General features: G+C 30.9%; 1 protein-coding gene across 4 annotated transcripts in view; it reads left to right on the top strand.

Moving 5' to 3' along the window:
* LOC140050018 (uncharacterized) overlaps positions 1-19,421 on the top strand; it is a 146,242-nt gene that overhangs the window by 121,063 nt on the left and 5,758 nt on the right. For all 4 annotated transcript variants that reach the window (XM_072095009.1, XM_072095008.1, XM_072095007.1 and 1 more), the window contains 9 exons: positions 8,095-8,209; positions 8,730-9,947; positions 10,422-10,498; positions 10,712-11,044; positions 13,694-13,757; positions 15,862-16,001; positions 17,229-17,291; positions 18,531-18,671; positions 19,105-19,376. In XM_072095009.1, coding sequence (XP_071951110.1) covers positions 8,095-8,209; positions 8,730-9,947; positions 10,422-10,498; positions 10,712-11,044; positions 13,694-13,757; positions 15,862-16,001; positions 17,229-17,291; positions 18,531-18,671; positions 19,105-19,376 — 2,423 coding nt within the window. The remainder of the gene's footprint in view (positions 1-8,094; positions 8,210-8,729; positions 9,948-10,421; positions 10,499-10,711; positions 11,045-13,693; positions 13,758-15,861; positions 16,002-17,228; positions 17,292-18,530; positions 18,672-19,104; positions 19,377-19,421) is intronic.

Below are 19,421 nucleotides of genomic sequence, written 5' to 3'. Positions count from 1 at the left end.
ATAGTTGTTTATTTTTATAGCAGTATTTCATTCTGTCTATTTTGGCTGCCACACTACATTGTATTGTTATAACATTACAGAAATTGTACTTTCTTATTTTGGCTGCCACACTACATAGTATTGTTATAACATTACAGAAATTGTACTTTCTTCTTATTGTTTACTGGCAAAGATCCATGTTTTTTAGAAAGAGACTAATCGATTGTAGAGTTTTAGATCTTGAAATCTTGGATACAAAAGGTATAACCTCACAGCCAACTATTATTCAGGTGACAACCCTATTAACGGGGCACTTTCTTGGGTCCTGAAAGGGTACACCTGTATCTATTTTTTGGGCATACTGTAAGTAAAGATTTGTTTACACTGTGACAGACAAAAAAACGTGATGTACACAAAAATGTGATGTACACATATGGACATGACATATCACTACCATAATTGTGTATGTCACTACCATATTTGGGTATATCACTACCATATTTGGGTATATTACTACCTTATTTGGGTATATCACTACCATTATTTGGGTATATCACTACCATCTTTGGGTATATCACTACTATATTTGGGTATATCACTACCATATTTGGGCACAGAATAATGGATAGTATCATTGTGTACACTAATTAATGCTAATTGAATCAGTGCAAGGCAACTGCAAACAATTCAGGATATTGCACAGGAAACATTTAAATTAATTTTAATTGATTAAACAGGTCATTAACAGGTAATCAGTTAGTCAGTGAATTGTCAACGGCTCAAAAGTAAGCCCATCATAAATGGTTGACCAACTTCAGTTATACTATAATACTATATATAAAATATCATGATGATGTTGAACAATATTTGGTGGTCTCTTTATAAGGACCATCCTTAGAGTTCAATGACCACCCAGTTACTGAGAGTAAAAATAGTTGGTGTCAAGTGGTATACTACATATTTCATACTAATAAAAATACATCATTATCTAGATTGAAAATGTCAACTTCTGAGTAATCGGATTAGTTCTATAACCTCATACTTAAAAGGTGACCTCATAAGCATTTTTTTCTTTAATTTACAGTATTTGCAATTTATAATAGCTATGTATGTTTTCATTATTTACAAATGAAAATGTCAACTTCTCTGAACAATCGGATTTAGTTCTAACCTCATAATTACATACAAGGTGGCCTCATATAAAAGTAATTGTTATCCTATTTTACTCTAAATGTTTTTTTCAAAATTGAATACTAGACAGTAGACATCAAATGAATAAATAAGTAAAACAAAACAAAGTTAAATAAATAAATAAATAAATATTTTAAAACTTTTTTTAATTGCGTGCAAAATTACAAAATAGCATGCTTAAACATTTTCCCAAACATTTTTTTCTGTGGATATGTTTATAGAGAAATCACAATCCGTCTATTGTTCTAATAACAGTGCTAACCTGATTTGAAATTCTTTTATTTGATTTACTACGTCCGTTTAGTATGTTTATAATCTACAATATGTGTTTACATACCAGATAAGCTTTTTTTTGTTTGATTTGTTAGCCAAATAGCAATAATAGGAGCCACATTGCTGCAAATCTATCTCTTGACAAACATGAAGTGATTATTAAAGTGCAGTAGGCTATACACTTTAAAGATATATTATATCTATAGTATTCAATTCTTCAAATCAATAAAGGATGTGTGCATATTATAATATATATAATAACATGGAGTAATGATAATAACATTATTATTTTTTACAATTTTTTTTTTCATCACCACTTAACAGTGACAGTAGTCATCAAATGCAGAGTTGAACAATATAATAATTATATATATATAATGTAAATATATATAAGTTATAACAAATATCAATATTTTTGGGGAAGGAAGCCTCCTACTCTCCTCCCTTTTCTTGAAACAGAATAATGATGTTTTTTATGTTTTACTAAGTTGTTCATAATTGTGCTATGATTACTTTATCCTTTGGAAATGGATGTTAAGCTGTTGATTTTGTATAATTTACTATGCAAGTAAGAACTCGGTACACTATTTATTAAAATGTACAATATAAAGCTTTTCTAATTTGGAGCTCAAAGACTGATTAAAATAATAACTGATAAATTCAATACTTAACATTCAGAAGGCCAAGAGTTGCTACAGGAAAGTGATTAAACGAAACCTAAAGCTCTGTCTACACTAAAAAAAATGTATGTGAAAAACATGTGATGTGCCCATATATAGACATGATTTATGTCATTTCACTACCATATTTAAGCATATCATTATCACTACCATATTTGGGCACTTCACAATTTTTTTGTCAAATTAGTTTGATAGTGTAGACAGAGCTTTAAACATATTAGCTGTTATTTATATGCTACGTATACGGTAAGTTATAAATAACCCTGCTATATCCTAATCAGTCTTGTTGGTTAGCTTACTTTCTTGTATTGCACATGATGTCTTTTCTTGGTTGTTCAAGAGAACTAAAGACTTCCTGTACAGCTGAATTAACCTTATATCAGTTATGATTCTATTTTTAGTTTACCACTGTGTGTGTATATTGGTAACATTAGAGAGTGTACAATAGTTTTCTACAAAAAAATATGATTGATCCGTTCATTTTGTAATGAAGAACGTTGACAATGTAATTTATCAAAAATAAAATGAGCTGTTTATAACATGTTCATGTGCTGCTGCATTCTGTAAACTATAACAACAGTATCTAGTATTTTTCAGGTTTTATTGAGATACTGTATACTGTTTATACAGATAATTCCTATTCATAAATTTAGGGATATTTCCCTTACAGTTTTTTTTTAAATCAATGAATATGAAGAGTATTCGCCCTGTAACAGTTATCTATCATATAATTTATAGCAGAAGTTAATTCTGCAATTGTAGCAAATGTATAAATTTTTTATTTAAAATTCCATACTGTAACTTATTTCCAAACATTTACCCAATTTAAAATAAAGGAAGGTTTGGTTGCCCCATATTTTTGTTGTTTCACTGTAAACTAGTAAAGATTTGTAATCAGAAAGTCAGACCAACTTGTGTTAAATTGGTGGTAAAGGATTTTATTAGGTTGCCTGTTGGGTCAGACCTTTATAAATTTAGTTGCCCAGTGTAAATTTGTGGTGGCCACAGGACCCCGGGCAACTGATTCTGTGACCACCTGATATTATCTTTCAACATTACTAAATCCTAGCACTGGCAAATCTGTGCTAGAATTACTGTTATAAATAAAACAATGACAGTTATTGATGAAATAAATTTATATAAAGCTATTGTTTTACCAATAAATATCAATATTGCAGAAACGTGTACACATTTATTTACTACAAACATGCCACAATGAATATATACCAGCATTATGATACTCGTATGAGATTTTTAATATTAAAACACATTACATGATTGGATATTATATTATTTGAAGGTTTGCATGGCGAAATAAAATGTTGATATAAAGTTTGCGGTACGTTCACCACGCATTTTAGTTTCTCCTGGACTTTCTTCATTCTCACTCCTGAGGACGATTAAAGCATATTGATCGAAACGTCTTTTCAGAACTAATATACGTTGTGTACCGTAAACTTTATATCAACATGATTGGATATTAAAAGGACAGGTTTTTGTTTTCTTTTGTTAAACTTTCAAATCTTTTAAAACATTTTTGTTGACACCTGTCGTCGTTGGCTTGACTGAAATGAACAGATTTCCGTTTCTGCTTATAATAACACAACATTGGCAAATTAATTTGATTGAAGTATACTATTCGTATTACAGTCAATTTATCATGCATCTTTTTTTGTATTTCTTTTTCATACATTCAATTATTACACTGTGATACTAATACATAATATCATTTATTCATGATATAGAAAAAATTAATACATTTGTCATCCACATTAATTATCTTATCTTTGTCTTCTGCTCACACCCTTCCCTTATTAGTTGGGAATTATTTCTTGAATCAACAAAAATATACTAAAATGTTAAATGTTCGTTATAGTAATATGTCCTATTGGTATAAAAGCACTACTGTTCTGATGATGAGAATAGTTTCTCGAAACATGTCACATTTACATTTTAAGGCAATTTGCCTTTTTATTAAATGCCTCGTTATAGTCATCCTAATTCGTTATAGTTATAATATTATATTTATATTATTAATTGATGATTGTTGTTGTTAGTTCTGAAAAGAACTGTTGAGTTTCTCGACGTTTCGATCAATATGCTTTGATCGTCTTAGGAGAACTAACATACGTGGTGTACCGCAAAACTTAAATCAACATTTGATTTCGCCATGCAAACCTCAATAATCTCTATGATATTGATAGCCATTCGCAAAGAAATTTAAAAACAAAAAGTTTTAGGTATCAAATACAATGATTTTAACATTTACTACTAGGAATAAAAATGTTCACTAAATTACTAAATTATTTGTCTTATTTTTATATAGTTACAGCAAACCTTGAATTCGATTCATCAAAAATCGAAAGATCAAATTTTTTTGTTATTTCTCATTAGTTATACACGCATCTCTCATTCAAAATTCAAGAGTTTTATATATTTGTGTTATGTTGACAAGTGAACTGAAAGTCAGGAAGTCAGCAATGTGTCATGTACTATATCCTAATGTATAAATGATATGAATGAAAATAATTTACAGACCACAAAACATTTTTTTTTTCTTCCGTTTGCATATTAAAAAGTGAATAACTCACTGTGTAATTCTATTAATGTTGTTTGTCCATATTTTGCTTTCTTTATAATTTTTGAGTTAAACTGATTTTATATTTAATTCTAAGGAAAACAACCTTAAATCCAAAAGTAAACATAAATAGTTAGTTTCCAAGTTGACGGACAATTTCGTTTTAATAGCTTCTGACAATTGTATGGTGGAGAGTACCAATGGTCTATTGGTAGAATGGATGCCTGCATATTAAACAGAAGATCTGTGGGTCTTGGTTCGATTTCCTCCAATTCCATTTTTATAATTTCTATATACAGCTTTCAAACTACTAAATTAAACATACAAGAACATATCTGCAACTGTACAAATAAAGTTACTGTTAAATAAAGTATAAGTTTGCCTTAGAAAATAATACAATAACCTGGGGACATCATTAAGATACTCAAGTGTCCCCCTAAAAGAATGTCTAAATGATTTATTAGTAACAAATTATTGCAAAAAGAAAAAAAATGAATCCAAATGTGCATTATTTTGTTTACGGTTTCTGTCCACTTGTATATACCTTATCATCATGATTCATATTTTTGTGTGTTGTGCTTTCAATATTGCACATGTGTTGTTTTGTTTTTATTGCATTTAATGCTAGCCAGGAACTGCAGTATTTGTATCCGGCTGTATGAACTTTACCTTATAAGAGATAAACAAAACAATTTCGGTTTTTCCTTTTCTTAATTTTATACCTTTTTTTGGAACCATTAAAAAAAATCGTAGCATTTTTTTTCATTCTATATATATTGTTTTTATTTGAAACAATAACAAAAAAAAAAGCAAAGTTCCAAAGTTTCGAATTGTAATTTTTTGTAGTTTCTCAATAAATCTAAAATTTAGATTGTTACAGCCAAGTGTCAGCTCTATTATTCATAAATTAGTTGCTAAATTTGATCAAATGCCAAGGATATTATTATTAATCACACTGCTGTGTGTTGTCATATTGTTAGAGTATACTAAATTGATTCAACATGTATGTACAGGAACTCATTTCAGAGTCATGTTTATTCGATCAATGATAAATAAATCATCATATAGGTTTTTTTTGTTTACTGAGATTGGAGAAGTGTGAATCACTCACTGCGTACATTAGCTTTATATGAAGAATATCAATGAGTAAAGATATAGTCTTCTTCTAGGACTCGAGTAAAAATGGGTACATGATTAATGCAGTTCCTTACTAAGGTTAAGGGATCCATTTCGTATTGCAAGCAATGCGTCGTCGTAGCAGCAAAGTGTTCAGACTCGCTTAACTAACGCTTTCGTTAGACAGTGAAGTGTCATCGATTTGTATGCAAGAGTAAATTTTATTGATTGGAGGTCAAAATCGTTGACTTTCCAATTGTAAGCGTCATTCACTAATCTTGTACTGTACCTTGAGCTGTCGTAACAAACAAACGAAAGATCAGTGTCGTAAGAAGTGGCTTCCACTAATCTTTTTCTGGTTCAGACCTATGGAGTTGTATGCTTTGATGATATGAAAGCATATTCTGTAGGTCTGAACAGGCCCTAATGAAGTATTTTTGTTTCAAGCGTTATCCATGGTTTTGGTGAAATGTTCATATTCCATTAGGCTGATTATGCTGGCTGTAAAGAATCTAAACACTAAGTGAACTGGGCTTTAGTGTCTGATGTCTCTCCTACACTTGAGCATTTTTAGGCCGATAATATGGATGTTTGCTTTTGTTACAAAAATACTGATATCATTAGAATAAAGCCTTGTTATTTTAAATCCGTAAAGGATTTTTTAAGTGCTAAAAATAGATTCATCCTATTACAGACTCAGACTTCTTTAATTTTGTTGCTTCGTTTATTTCAATTTATTCTAACTTCTTTATTTCTCATGAGACAAGCCTTCACTTCTACGGCTGGGCCAATTAAGTTATAAATTATAATACTATATAATAATATAAATTGTTATACTTAAATGAATATTAGAAGGGCAGTGAAATAGAATAGATTAATTTTAGAAGCAAATTTAATTCAGCTGAAAAATATTTATTTGAATAATTTGAACATGTGGTTTATGGTAAGTTTTATATTGTACTTACTAAATTTAGACAATACAGCCTGATGGTCGGTAGCTGCCGTATTCACACAGGTTTATTTATGCATGTTTGCATACAATTAAATTATTTTATTATAGACCATTTGAAAGTGATCTTTTGTAGCTTGGAAAATCACATAGTTACTGAAGAATACAGTATATGATGAAGTATAGTCTCAGGAAAATAAAGGATTGGATTATCATAGCTTTATCTTTTTTGATTCTCATACATTTCGGGTTGCCATATCTTCAAGATTGTCACAAATAATTTAATAAAACAATTAATTTCTAACCCTGACCTTAACCAAATTAAGAATACATTATTGGATTAACATGACACAAAGAATGTCACAAAGTAGCTCAGGAAATTGGGGGGAAAATAACACCCATAGTAATGGATGTAACCTAAATATAAAATATTTTATATCATTAAAAAATGAAAAATGAGATCAGATTAATAAATGATAAGCAGAAAAAGGAACACTTGTTGAAACCAAGTAATATCCCAAAACAGGAAGTTGGACTGTTATCTGGATTAGTAACATGTCAAAGAGGTAGCAGGTGGTAATGTTTACAGGTGATCTGAACAACAACATCCACTAAAGAACAGACAAATTGCACTCTTGTATTACCTGTAGGTTGAATAGGTCCTAAATGACACCTGATAAACATGGTTGTCCCTTTGAATTCATGTTTGCTTTAAATAGGTGACAAAGTTAACTGTGACAATATGGAACTCCTTGTAGTGACATTTTTCTAACATTCAGTAATTAGTATTCCCAGTATGGATAAATAAGTTGACAACATTAAAGTTTGAATAGTGGCACCTTAGATACATAAGTATTCCTTTGATAGATATTTTTAGCAGAATTGAAAAATTTTGAAAACAAATGTTGCTTTGGAACTAAAAAATTGAAAGTTTATCAGTTTATATTGAAAGTGACAAGTCTACATCAAAGGTGTACAAGATGATGACATAAAACTCATATTAAAAGCCAACATTTCCCTGTAATAGGGACATTGGCTTAATGTATATATTGCATCTAATAGGGAAATGTCACTAATGATAAAGATGTCCCTTCAAAATGTATCATTTGAATAGTCTCATAACTTGGTTTAAAATTGCACATTCTGTTAACACATGTTATGTTGAAGTTCTGTTTCTGATTAATTAATTTGTGTTCTTGTTTTTGTTATTTGTTTTTATGTTGAATTCTACTATCATTTAAAAAAATGATACTGTTTATTGGTTATCATTAGTTTTTTTCCCATTTTTCAAACAATTTTAATTTATGATTTTTTATTGTTCATTACAGTATGAAGCGAGCTTTAAGTTCAAGCAGTGGTAGCTCAAGCGAATCAGAGAGCTCTGAGAGTGAGAGTAGTGATAGTGACGTATCCGAAGAAGAAGAAACTAATGAACAACTAAAGGTAAGAAAATAAATTAAGCAAACAGTCTTTTGCCTTCCCTAACACTCACCGAAAACGCCCTTAAGGTGTGCCACTTACAACACACTTTGATAAACTTTTATACACCATGATACAAGCAGCACACCTTCACCACACCTGAATGTGTTGAGGAGTGGATTTTTTAGACAATTAATCTAAAGTGAATCTAACTTGAGTGAAGTGACGGTGAGTGCGAGAAGAATAAAACAAATAATTAAAAAAAAGTAAAAGAAAAAGAATGGATGAACGAATGAAAAAAAAGCAATGAATCAGATATCACCTGCCATTAAAAGCAAGGCAAATTATGTGTATTTAAAGCTATCTACACATCAAACTAGTTCGACAAAAAAGTGTGATATGCCCAAATATGGTAGAGGTATGACATCATGTCCATGGGCACATCACATTTTTTGTCACATAATGTTTGATAGTGTTTTTTTTTTATGTCAATCAACGTACAAAACCTAAGAAATTTTGTTATTTTTGTCTTTATTGTTTTCAGCCTGGAAAATGGTCGTTAGTACAGTACGTTCAAAGATTGCAAACTGAACAGAATAAATCTCCAGGAGCCGCTCAGACAATCTCTACTTCAAATGGTCCTCGATTTTTCCCAGAGCAAGATATTCGCCAAACAAAATCTCCAAGTGGATTTGGTACCTTTGAATTACCACCACCAGATAGTGGCGTAAATAAGGGTAGTTTCAACAAAACGTATGATCATTTAGAATCATTTAGGGATTTGTCTGAAAAAGCAAAAACACCAACTCTTAAATCAGAGAAAACTGTGCACAAATCGAGCTCCAACACCAAAACGAGCAACCCAACAGTTGCTCCAAGAAAGGAACAAATAAAAGAGAGAAAGGAACAAAATAAAGAGAAACAAAAAGGCGGAAAACAGAAAAGTCTACCAAAGAAATCTAAGCCTAGCTCAAAACCTATCCCAAGTAGCACAACAAAAAATACCACAAAACAGACAATTACTCCCGTCAAATCACATGGGAAACCAGAAAATAAGAAAGTAAAAAATTCAAAAGTTGAACCAAATAACAAAAGCGTTAAATCAAAGAAAAAAGTGGCACCAGTAAAAGAAAAATATGCCACTCCAGAGTTTGTGGGCACCAGTAGCGAAAGTGACGATGATAACGTATCAGACAGAGTTTGTGCTGCGCCACAACCGCAGAAATCTCGTAATAGCTCTGGTCACAAATTGAATGTTTCACACAGCCCGGTAGTTTCACGGAGCCCCGGTGTTTCGCACAGTCCGGCAGTTTCTCATGTGTCGTCGGAATCGAGAAGTCCAGAACGTCTCGAAAGTAAGAAAAATAGCCAGGGTAGTAAAAAATCTTCACATAAGGTGAACAAACCTCGGACTAACAAAGAAAAATCGAGTTCTACAAAATTAAAGAAACCAAATCGGACTACAGAAGAAATATTTAATAAAGAAATTACAGAGCAAATTTTATCACCTATTAAAAGCAGTTCAGCATCAATATTTAACATCTCTGAAAGTGCTCCATCGAGGTCACACATAGTCTACAAAGAGGATGGAAATCCATCATTAGTTGTGAAGTTTGATCTCGAAAATTTGGATAACATTCCACGAAAAATAAATGAAACACATGACGAGGATAGCAATGATCAGTCTGTGTACCGCGAGGAACCAAAACCAGTGTCGTCTGTCAGGGTACAGAAACGAAAGCCAGAACCAATCACTGAAATTGTGAGTATACTTTATAGGAATATTTTATTTTTATATTTATAGGAAATTATTGGTTCATAGGAATCAATGTATAAACACATTTTTTTTTTAAACTATACTTTAATCTGCATATACTGTAGTATGTGTTTTATTTATTGTTCTCAGGCCCTTTAAGAATTTTCTCTCTTTCTTCTATGTAACTTTCCAATTACAGGATAGATAATCTATTTTCTAATATATAATTAATTGTGCTTATAAACTACAGTAAGCCTCCTTTGAGGCTTTAGGAGTGAAGTTGAAAGAGTTGCGAGGCACTAGGTCAGGATTGAACCCTGAACCTTGAGATTGGAAGGCAAGCATGTTAACCACCAAGCTACACCTCCACTACATTTATAAAAAATGTATACAGTAGTCATCATTTGCTTTGGAGCATTTTCTTTGTATTTAGCATCACAAAAAAATTGAAACTCCGCTTAACAATTTTTTTTTTCGCAGGAGGAGCGGCAGCGTGTTGGAGTCAAGAAACCAAAATTAATAACGAAATCGAAATCGCCAAGAACTGAGGGATATAGGTTGGTTCACATTACTGCTGTGATTGATGTGGTTCACTTTACATTGTATTTCAAAATATATTGTAGAATCGTTAAAGGAGACACCTCCGGGACCCAACAAAGTGTCCTCTGAATAGGGGTATCTCAAAGGATGATTTCTACTGTATTTAAATGAAATTTAGTTCGTAATTTAGCAATAAATTTTTTTCTATCCACTGTATTTCTTTTTTTCAGCACCCCACATGAGTGCGATGAAACGAGAGTAGAAAGACAGCCAGTGCTTGAAAGGCAATCAAGCGTAACAAGTATGTCAAGTTTACAGTCTGACCAAAGCGCGAAGAGTGATAAGTCAAATTCTGCGAATCGCAAACAACGTAAACAGCCATCGATTCCACGTAAATCAAGCACTCAGAAAGCACCTAGTAAGATAAGGGAATGGCCTAATGTTATACGAGAAAGACGGCCAGATGAATTGGAATCGACCAATAAGATGAGTAGGCCATGTCCAGGTACTACAGACCATGTTGCCGTTGTGAGGCCAAGACCACGTGTCGAGATATCAGAAAGGTAAACAGTTTGGAAATGTTTTGAAATTGTTTAATTGTAAGCTTCATTCCACGTTTATGAGCAGGAGACATCTTTTATTCTAAGCATGCTCGGTTTTCATAATCCGCATGATCTCGCCAAGAAATCGTAAAATTCTGATGTTAGAATAATACTAAAACAGTTTTAATCAATGTTCAGGGTGTACGTATACAAATTGAAACTAACCGTCGTATCCATCAGCGACTTTAAAAATGGTCTGAGAAACTATTGCGTCATCTTTAATAATTGTGCGTCTTAGGCCCATGTTTGCTAACAAACTATGACCTTTCTGCAATTAAGCGTTACAAGAGGTCAAATTACTGTCCAGAATAAAATCTAAATCCAAAAAATATGTCGGTTTTTTTCTCTTTGTTGATAGAATCACATAAAAATTAAGAAATTACAATAGTCTCTTTGCTATGGTTTAATACCTCACTTTTGGAAATGCATTACGATTACATTATTGGCATAAGAGAACAGGAAAATACATTCCCTAGATGCGCAATTGTGAACCTACGTCACTGCAGATAAGTGAGAAAGGCCGCTTGAGTTGATATACTCGTCCCAGTGGGCCAGCTCATGGAAGTTGTAGGTGATGGCAAATAGGTGCTACATGATTGTAACTGGTTGAAATATCGTCTGCACTGGCTCATGGGAGATGGAAGAACCAGAATGTGGTTATTATGATAATCAAGAAACTTTTTTTTTTTTAAATGAAATTCAACAGTTTCCTGTTTTTAGTTTGGTATTTAATTCAAGATTAAATTAATAATCGCTACATCAATTTTCCCTAATAATTATATTTCAAATTGTTCGGTGAAATATTTATAATTTAAAACAAAACAAAAATGAACTATATAAAATATGGTGAACAAACAATAGTAATACATTCATTCATTCAATCTTTTATCTCGGAATCTCTGGTCCATAGAAAGTAAAAATTACATATAAATGAAATAAAATAAACAAGACTAATTACTACTACTGTACTGTACTCATCTCAGGAGAGCATCTTTGACTTAACTAAGACGTTGACCCAATAAATAAATAAACGACCCACTCAACAATTATAATAAGAAAGAAACTTGATATAAAAAAACAGTTTATTGCTGGTACCTAAATATTAGATATTTTAGAGTTATTGTATAAACAAAGCTATAAAAATATGTTTCTTGGAAAATATATTCTAATTATGTTCTAATATCAATCTGTGTATCTTTAGTCATTTTAAATTTGAATATTATTTTCATTCAAAGAGAATTTGAATTTAAATTCATTTTAAAGTCACTTTTGTCTTAGTTTCATGATTTCTATGGCAATTAATTCTGTTAAATTAGTTGCCAATCTTTACAAGCATTAATTTGATTCCTTGCTTGAATTATGCAAAGAAAGATAAAATGTGAAATCACAAGAAAAAAATGTTATTTTATTTTTTAAAATAAAAGTTTATGCGATTATAACGTTACAATAAAATCTGTGCATGACGGATTACATCTTATTAGAGAAAGGGCAATAAAATGCAACGTAAATGACGTAACAAAACACACAAACTTACATGCCTAAAGTACACTTAGTGAACAAATATATGTTGTTTACTTTAAATCTTTCTATCGCTAATGGAAATGGTCATATACCAGTCTGCCTTCAATATTAGCTATATTAATTCAATTAGTAATTAACTATCTGCATTCAAGTACAATCACGATTTAATTGCTGATAGTATCTCCCGTGGGAGTGGCATCCCATCAACAACAGTACACATCGTACCCTGGGGATTGTCACTTTCAAAACAGAACGAGTAGGAATCTTCACAAAAACAATAATTTTTAGTAAACTGAACATGAACATAAAACAAAATTATTATTTAAAAAATGTATTTATTTCATTTCTTTCAAGCAATGTTAACACCAATTACAGGATAAAATATAGTAATTACAATACATTACATTAAAAATGATTTTTTAATTGTAGAATTTAAAATTGTAGTTAATCAGTTATTAGGTCATACAAAACATTCATTAGTTGTGTTGCAACATAGCTGTCCCTAAACTGTTATTTTTTAATTAAAATTACTCATTTATTCCGTTTTCATCTTTCAACACAAAACTCGCCGCTTCCGTTTGAATTGGATGTCAAAAACTAGGCCACGACAAAAAGGAGCGGTGCAGTAGAGCAAGTTGATTTTGTGTGTCAAATATTATTTATGGGATTATCACGTGACAAAAAATTTGATGATGCGCTGGCCATTGAATAGAACCAATGGTATTTATAATCCCAACATTTAAACCAAGATCTACTGGTAGCCAGATAAAAATTCAACAAACGAAATAACTGTATAATATTAGCGTTATTAATTTTGGCCCTTTTTAGTTGGGATGTCTTCTAAAAGAGCATTGGTTATTTTGCTGTTTGTATTAATAATTGTAAATATTGAATGGATCTTTTATTCTTTTACATTTCATAGTGTGCTTGTTAACTTGTTTAGATATTGATTTATTTTATGATAATTTAAATGTATTTAAGGGTACAATTTTTAAATCTTTATTATGTTTAGATTCAACCTGTTAGTGGCGGTTTCATCGCTGTTGGTTGTCAACTGAATAAAATAAATTCTTTTTTATTGAATTTTAGGCCAATGGGAGTAGATGACTATTTAAAAGAAGCAAAGAAATTGAAACATTTTGCAGATGCCTTGGTAAGTGTTGGGATGGCAACATATATATCATACTTTACAGATGTTTGAATGCATACCTGAAACCATCTTATATATCACTCTCAAATTTAAATAGTTTTGAATTTTTATCATGGATGCGTCATTTACAAATAATTGTTGACGCAGGGGTATGTCCAAAAATCTACATGGTTCGTCACAAGATGAACAATTGTGTGTCAATGTCTGTCCATATCACAAACAATATGGTCACAATAAGTCAAAATGGGTGCATCATGGTCACCTGAAATCACTTTTTTTGACGCAGGGGTGTGTCAGGTATTCATAAGGTATGATGTACATTAGGTACATTAAGTAAATGACGCACCTCTCCCGGGGTTGTATAGTGGGTAATAGAATTGAAAAGTGCATTTTATTCAGTGTTCAATTAAATTCAAAAGATTAGCAAATCAAATATTTATTTAAAATAAAATATATGTTAATTAAAATAGCATATATTATTTAAGAAATTAAACTCTCAAGTCAAAACGCTATGATTTTACAGTAAAAATTGTGTGGTAAAGAAAAAAGTCATCCACAATAACATATTTTCATAGCATTTAGATATACAGTGATTTCCAGCTTAGCATATTATTCCTTTACCGTATTCACAATTAACGATATTCGTCTTGTGCTTAATCAGGCATGACGTTACTCCAGTAATGATGCACGTTATTGAATATCTCGTGTTAGTCGTAACTTCTATGAGTTGCATCGTTTGCCTCGATATACATCGCAATAATGTCAGATTATGTTAATTTTAAGAAATGAGATTGTGCTTTATAGGCAGTTATATTGTCGCTCTACTAAGCTCTTCTAAATACTGTACAATTTTGTAAATGGACATTTTTACTCTATATAAAAATGTTTTATTTGCCTTTGCTGTAGATTTTCATTAACAATTGTTAGGATTGGGATATTCTGCCATTAAAAGAACCCCACGAGTTTAGAACAAAAAGAAGGGTGTTTTTAAAATAATTTTCTAGTTTATTTATAAATTATATTTTTGATGTATGTTTCCGTTTCTGGGTTGCCTTGTTCAAGCTTTTGATTTCTGAGTTTTCCATTCTTAATTTGCTCTACTTAAAAAAATATTTTTTCTCCTATTGAGATAAAAGAAATAAATATTAAGTTTTCTTTTATTAGATTTGAACAATATAATGTGCATTTGTAAATTCTAAAAATATTTTATTGAGACATGATAAACTGCATTATTTAAATCATGGAGAAATAAATCTTTAAATATATACTATAAAATGATATTGTTGATTGAAGAGATATCAGTACCAATTTTTAGATGCTAAATTAATATAATAAAATATTTTATATATAGAATATGCCATAAAATTATCAATCAAGTTAAATGTTATGCCTGATTTCAAATGATACAATTCTAAATCATAAAACTGAACAATAGCCTTGGATTATTAGAACTTGTTAACAATTTATTAATAGTTATATAAGATTGCGTGTCGTATTAGGAAGTCCTGCACACCTCTGGGGGATCTGCTTTCCTGGACATGCTCCACTGGTTATTCAGTAAACTGTGAATTTTGTATATCAATGAAAAATATGACTTAATATTGGACCTTTGTCTTGTGTTTGCTTAAAATGTGTTTTCAGTAGTACTGAAAGATACCATTTTAATTCAATTTAAACGCATACCATGACTTTTGATATGCATTGGTTTAGATGCCTAATCCTGTGTCTATTTTAACTAATTTTACCTCAAATAAAGATTAAATTACCTCTCCTTTATTCATTTTCATCTAAATTAACAATTTTAGACATCAAACATTATTATATCATGGACCTATTAGACACTAAAACACATATAGATATTTGTATGTATACAGATGTTTGATTTCACACAAATTTAAACATTAAAATTGAATTGTTTCTCTTTAAATCAGGTCTGTGCAAAGCAACAATTACGAAATTGAATCCATAAAAATACACGATAGATAATCGATTGAAACTTATTGATTTTGCAACTTCTCAGACACAATTGTCACTAAAATTTAGATATTCACTTATTTCTCAGTTGAAAGTTAAAATGTATTTAATTGTTCTTTTTATCTTTTTATAGACTGATAAAGGTGCAAAGGCCCTAGCATACGTTGATGCCGTCTTGTACTTCATTCTTTGTGGTAATGCCATGGAGGATGATCAACACATATCTGATGAAAAACCTTTAACGATGTACACCGATACCATTGAACTTATCAAGTATGTAATCATTATTGCCGTCACATTAGTCAGTCAGTAGAACCCCTATTAAAGGGACACCTTCAGGACTGAGCAAAGCGTCTAGTGGTTAAAACATTTCTTGTATACAGTCTCAACAACTAGGAGTTTCACTGTCCTGGTGTATAAGCCTCTGGTTACTTCTCTGTTAGTTCTTTAGCTCTGTCTACATTACCAAACTTTATGTGATGTGCCAACCATATATGGACATGATGATGTCATATTACTACCATATTTGAGCACATCACACTTTTTTTCCCAAGCTAGTTGGATAGTGTAGAGAGCTTAAGAGTAAGCCTTAGTATTTATATTGCAATATATATCCATGGCCCCAAAAGCATAGTAGACGTCTTCGACAAGAAGAAGTTCCACTGTATTGCATTGATTTGCTGCAAAACTAGTAAACACAGATGATAATAATTAATGAAATATTGTTTTTAACATTTGAAGCAAATATGAATAAATCAAAATGCCTATTTAACCAGGCAGAGGCAAGTCCATCTTTCAATTCATAAAATGTCACTATCCATTCGTAAACATTCATAATATTTTGATAATAATATCAAGTCTGTTTGTGCATATGATTAACTAAAACAGAGGAATTCAAATTGAATTGCGCTGCGTAATCGACAGTTTGACCAAGATTTGTTTCACCTCATTGAAATTCGCAATATTCAGGATATTTCATAAATTGATATTACGGCAAGACGTGTGAAAGCTTTTAATGCTTTATTGCTTGAGAATTCAAAGCCATTTATATAATAGGAAATATGATGCAATATGTATGAATTTAGTGGCATTTTATATGATGATGTTAAATTGTAATTTCTATTGGATAGATAAATTGCTCTCTTGAATTGTGGTTTAGTAGATATTTATGGACTTTTCAAAATGATGTCTATCTTACTTAAAAGTCACCCCAATATAGAAATGAGTTAATAGGTTCATCTCTGTAAGGCTTAGTTTAAATATACTTCTATAATTTAATAGGTACTGACTATTTAATGTTTAAGGCGGTTCGCAAATATTAAAAAAAAGTATAGTTCTCTGAAAAAAAAAAAAAATCCTCGCAGATATTTTTATATACTTGATTAATTTTCATATTATTCAATTATTTAATATCTTTATTAACTTTACCATGTCTTATCATTTAAATTATTATTGAAGAAACAGCTTTTATTTGATCAATAATTTATTTTCTTTTTCTAGATTTATTCATAGATTTAAAGACCCAGAGATTGTAGCAGTTGACAAAAAGTTAACAATATTATGGTGAGTTTTTCAAACAGGTTTCCAAATTATGTTAATATTATATAATATTTGAGAAGTATTGAATGTAAAAGGAAATATTATAACAATTTCCTTTTGGTTTTTTATCTTAATATGCGAAAATCTTAAGATATTATATGTGGATTTTTGCCAAAATAATTGTTTTATCTTTTTGGATTTTATCATTTGAAACCTGCCAGGTTCCTTCATTCCAGATCCGCTGATAAAGTTTATTAGTCATAAAAATTGGGAAATTTGTTCTAGTATAAGTGATTTGTTTCATGATTTGATTAGGATTCCTTTAGATAGAAGAGTGACTAATACTGTATTTTTTATCCTGTTCTAAAAAAATATTGGCAGATTTATACTTTTTAAACATTCATGTATTTACATCCACGCCAACAAGTATTTAGTTAAAGTGAAAATCCTTCTGAAATCATAAAATATGTATAAAATTTTAAATTATATATTCAAATTGTTTTCCCAAAAGTACATTTGCATTAAAAGTTAATTAAAAATGTGACTGTAATTAAAATGCTTTGTTGGCTTCTGTAAAATTAATTAGAATCAAGATTTATAACACGCACATCTTCAAGGCTGGTAAAGACATTGCAAACATTTTCAAATCGCAGATAATCCTTTTTTGTTATTAATTTTGTTGATAATCGTATTGTTACAATTTTTATATATAATAACATATTTCTATATTTCTTATTTTTATTTCTTCATCACCTTTTTGTAAACATTTTCAGGTCGCAGAACCTCTTTTTGTTATTCTTTTTTTGATAATCGTATTGTTATAATTTCTATGTTTAATATGTGCTCTTAATTATCAGATTTTTGTATGCTATTTGTGTATGTTTGGACTATGGAGAGCCACATTGATAGTACTTCCACTTAGGTTCATATTATGTTTTACTGTATAACTGGAAATTTAATAAAAAATAAAAATAAAGCTATTATTTACAACCTGTTTCAAACATATCCACTTTGATGACAATATTTGGTAGCTATTTCTCTCCCCCACCCCCCAATTTTTAAAATGTTGTTTTCCTTTTTTTGTTTGTATTTCTTATAAGATGTTTTGTATTAATTGTTCTGTAATTGTTTCCATTTCTAGAGTTTTCTCTGAAATATTATTCCATTTGTATAATCGTTTCCAGATGCTAATACCATTCACCGTTGCCAATCTGTTTAGTTCAATGTTTTCGTATTCCTTTAATGTTTTCCATATTTTTTTAGTTACCGTTGTCAAGCAATTCTGTATATGAGGATGTTCCGATTACGAAAGGAAGCAGCGTGGAAACACTCACAACATCTTAAGGAGTATTTCAAACTTGTTTCCAAATCCCAGCAAGCTCCTTCTCCTTGGAACTCTTCCAAGTAAGTGTGATTATTAACATGTGTTCACATGATGGTGTGGTAATGTTCATCCGCTAAACTTTGAAAGCTCAAGTCATAACCATAGGGTTGGATTACACTAATTTAAACATGTTTCCCACTAGGACGCAGCACAAGGACATATACGAAATTAAAGTAATTTGACCAATCATAAGTGATGGATTATCCAAACTGTTGCATATCATTGGTTAATTCGCTTGCGCTGTGCCTCAGTCCTTACATTGTGTCCTTGTGAGAACCAAGTTTTAGCAAATGGTCAACCTTATCGTAGTGAGAATGCCCGATCTGGATAGTGCTACCCCAATCAACCAATCATATATGGGAACACTTAACAATTGTGTTCTCTATTAGTTGATACATGAACTAGTGAAATCCTTATATCTTAATTATTTTGTGTAACATATTTATACTACAGATGCACTGGTACCCCCTCACCAATGTCACCAACACCATCCCCAGCTGGAAGTGTGGGATCAATAGGTTCACAAAGTAGCAACAATGGTGACCCGTTTTCATCCTCGTCTCAGAATCGCTTGTCGAACGGAATCGGTCTGATGTCACCAGCGAGTGTGTCCATCACGCAGAAAGTTCACACCATCATGTCTTTGTATTTTACTGTCACGAATCATCACCTTTACAGTTTAGACCTCTGGGAAAAAGCTGAAACATGTCTTCAAGAAAATGCTGGTATGTACAAGATTCTCCAGTTTCTCAAACGTGTACTACCAAAGT

The sequence above is a fragment of the Antedon mediterranea genome, chromosome 5, assembly GCF_964355755.1.
Source record: "Antedon mediterranea chromosome 5, ecAntMedi1.1, whole genome shotgun sequence".
Taxonomy (NCBI): domain Eukaryota; kingdom Metazoa; phylum Echinodermata; class Crinoidea; order Comatulida; family Antedonidae; genus Antedon; species Antedon mediterranea.
The sequence above is the reverse complement of the archived record's forward strand: the minus strand, read 5'-3'. Positions and strand labels throughout refer to the sequence as shown.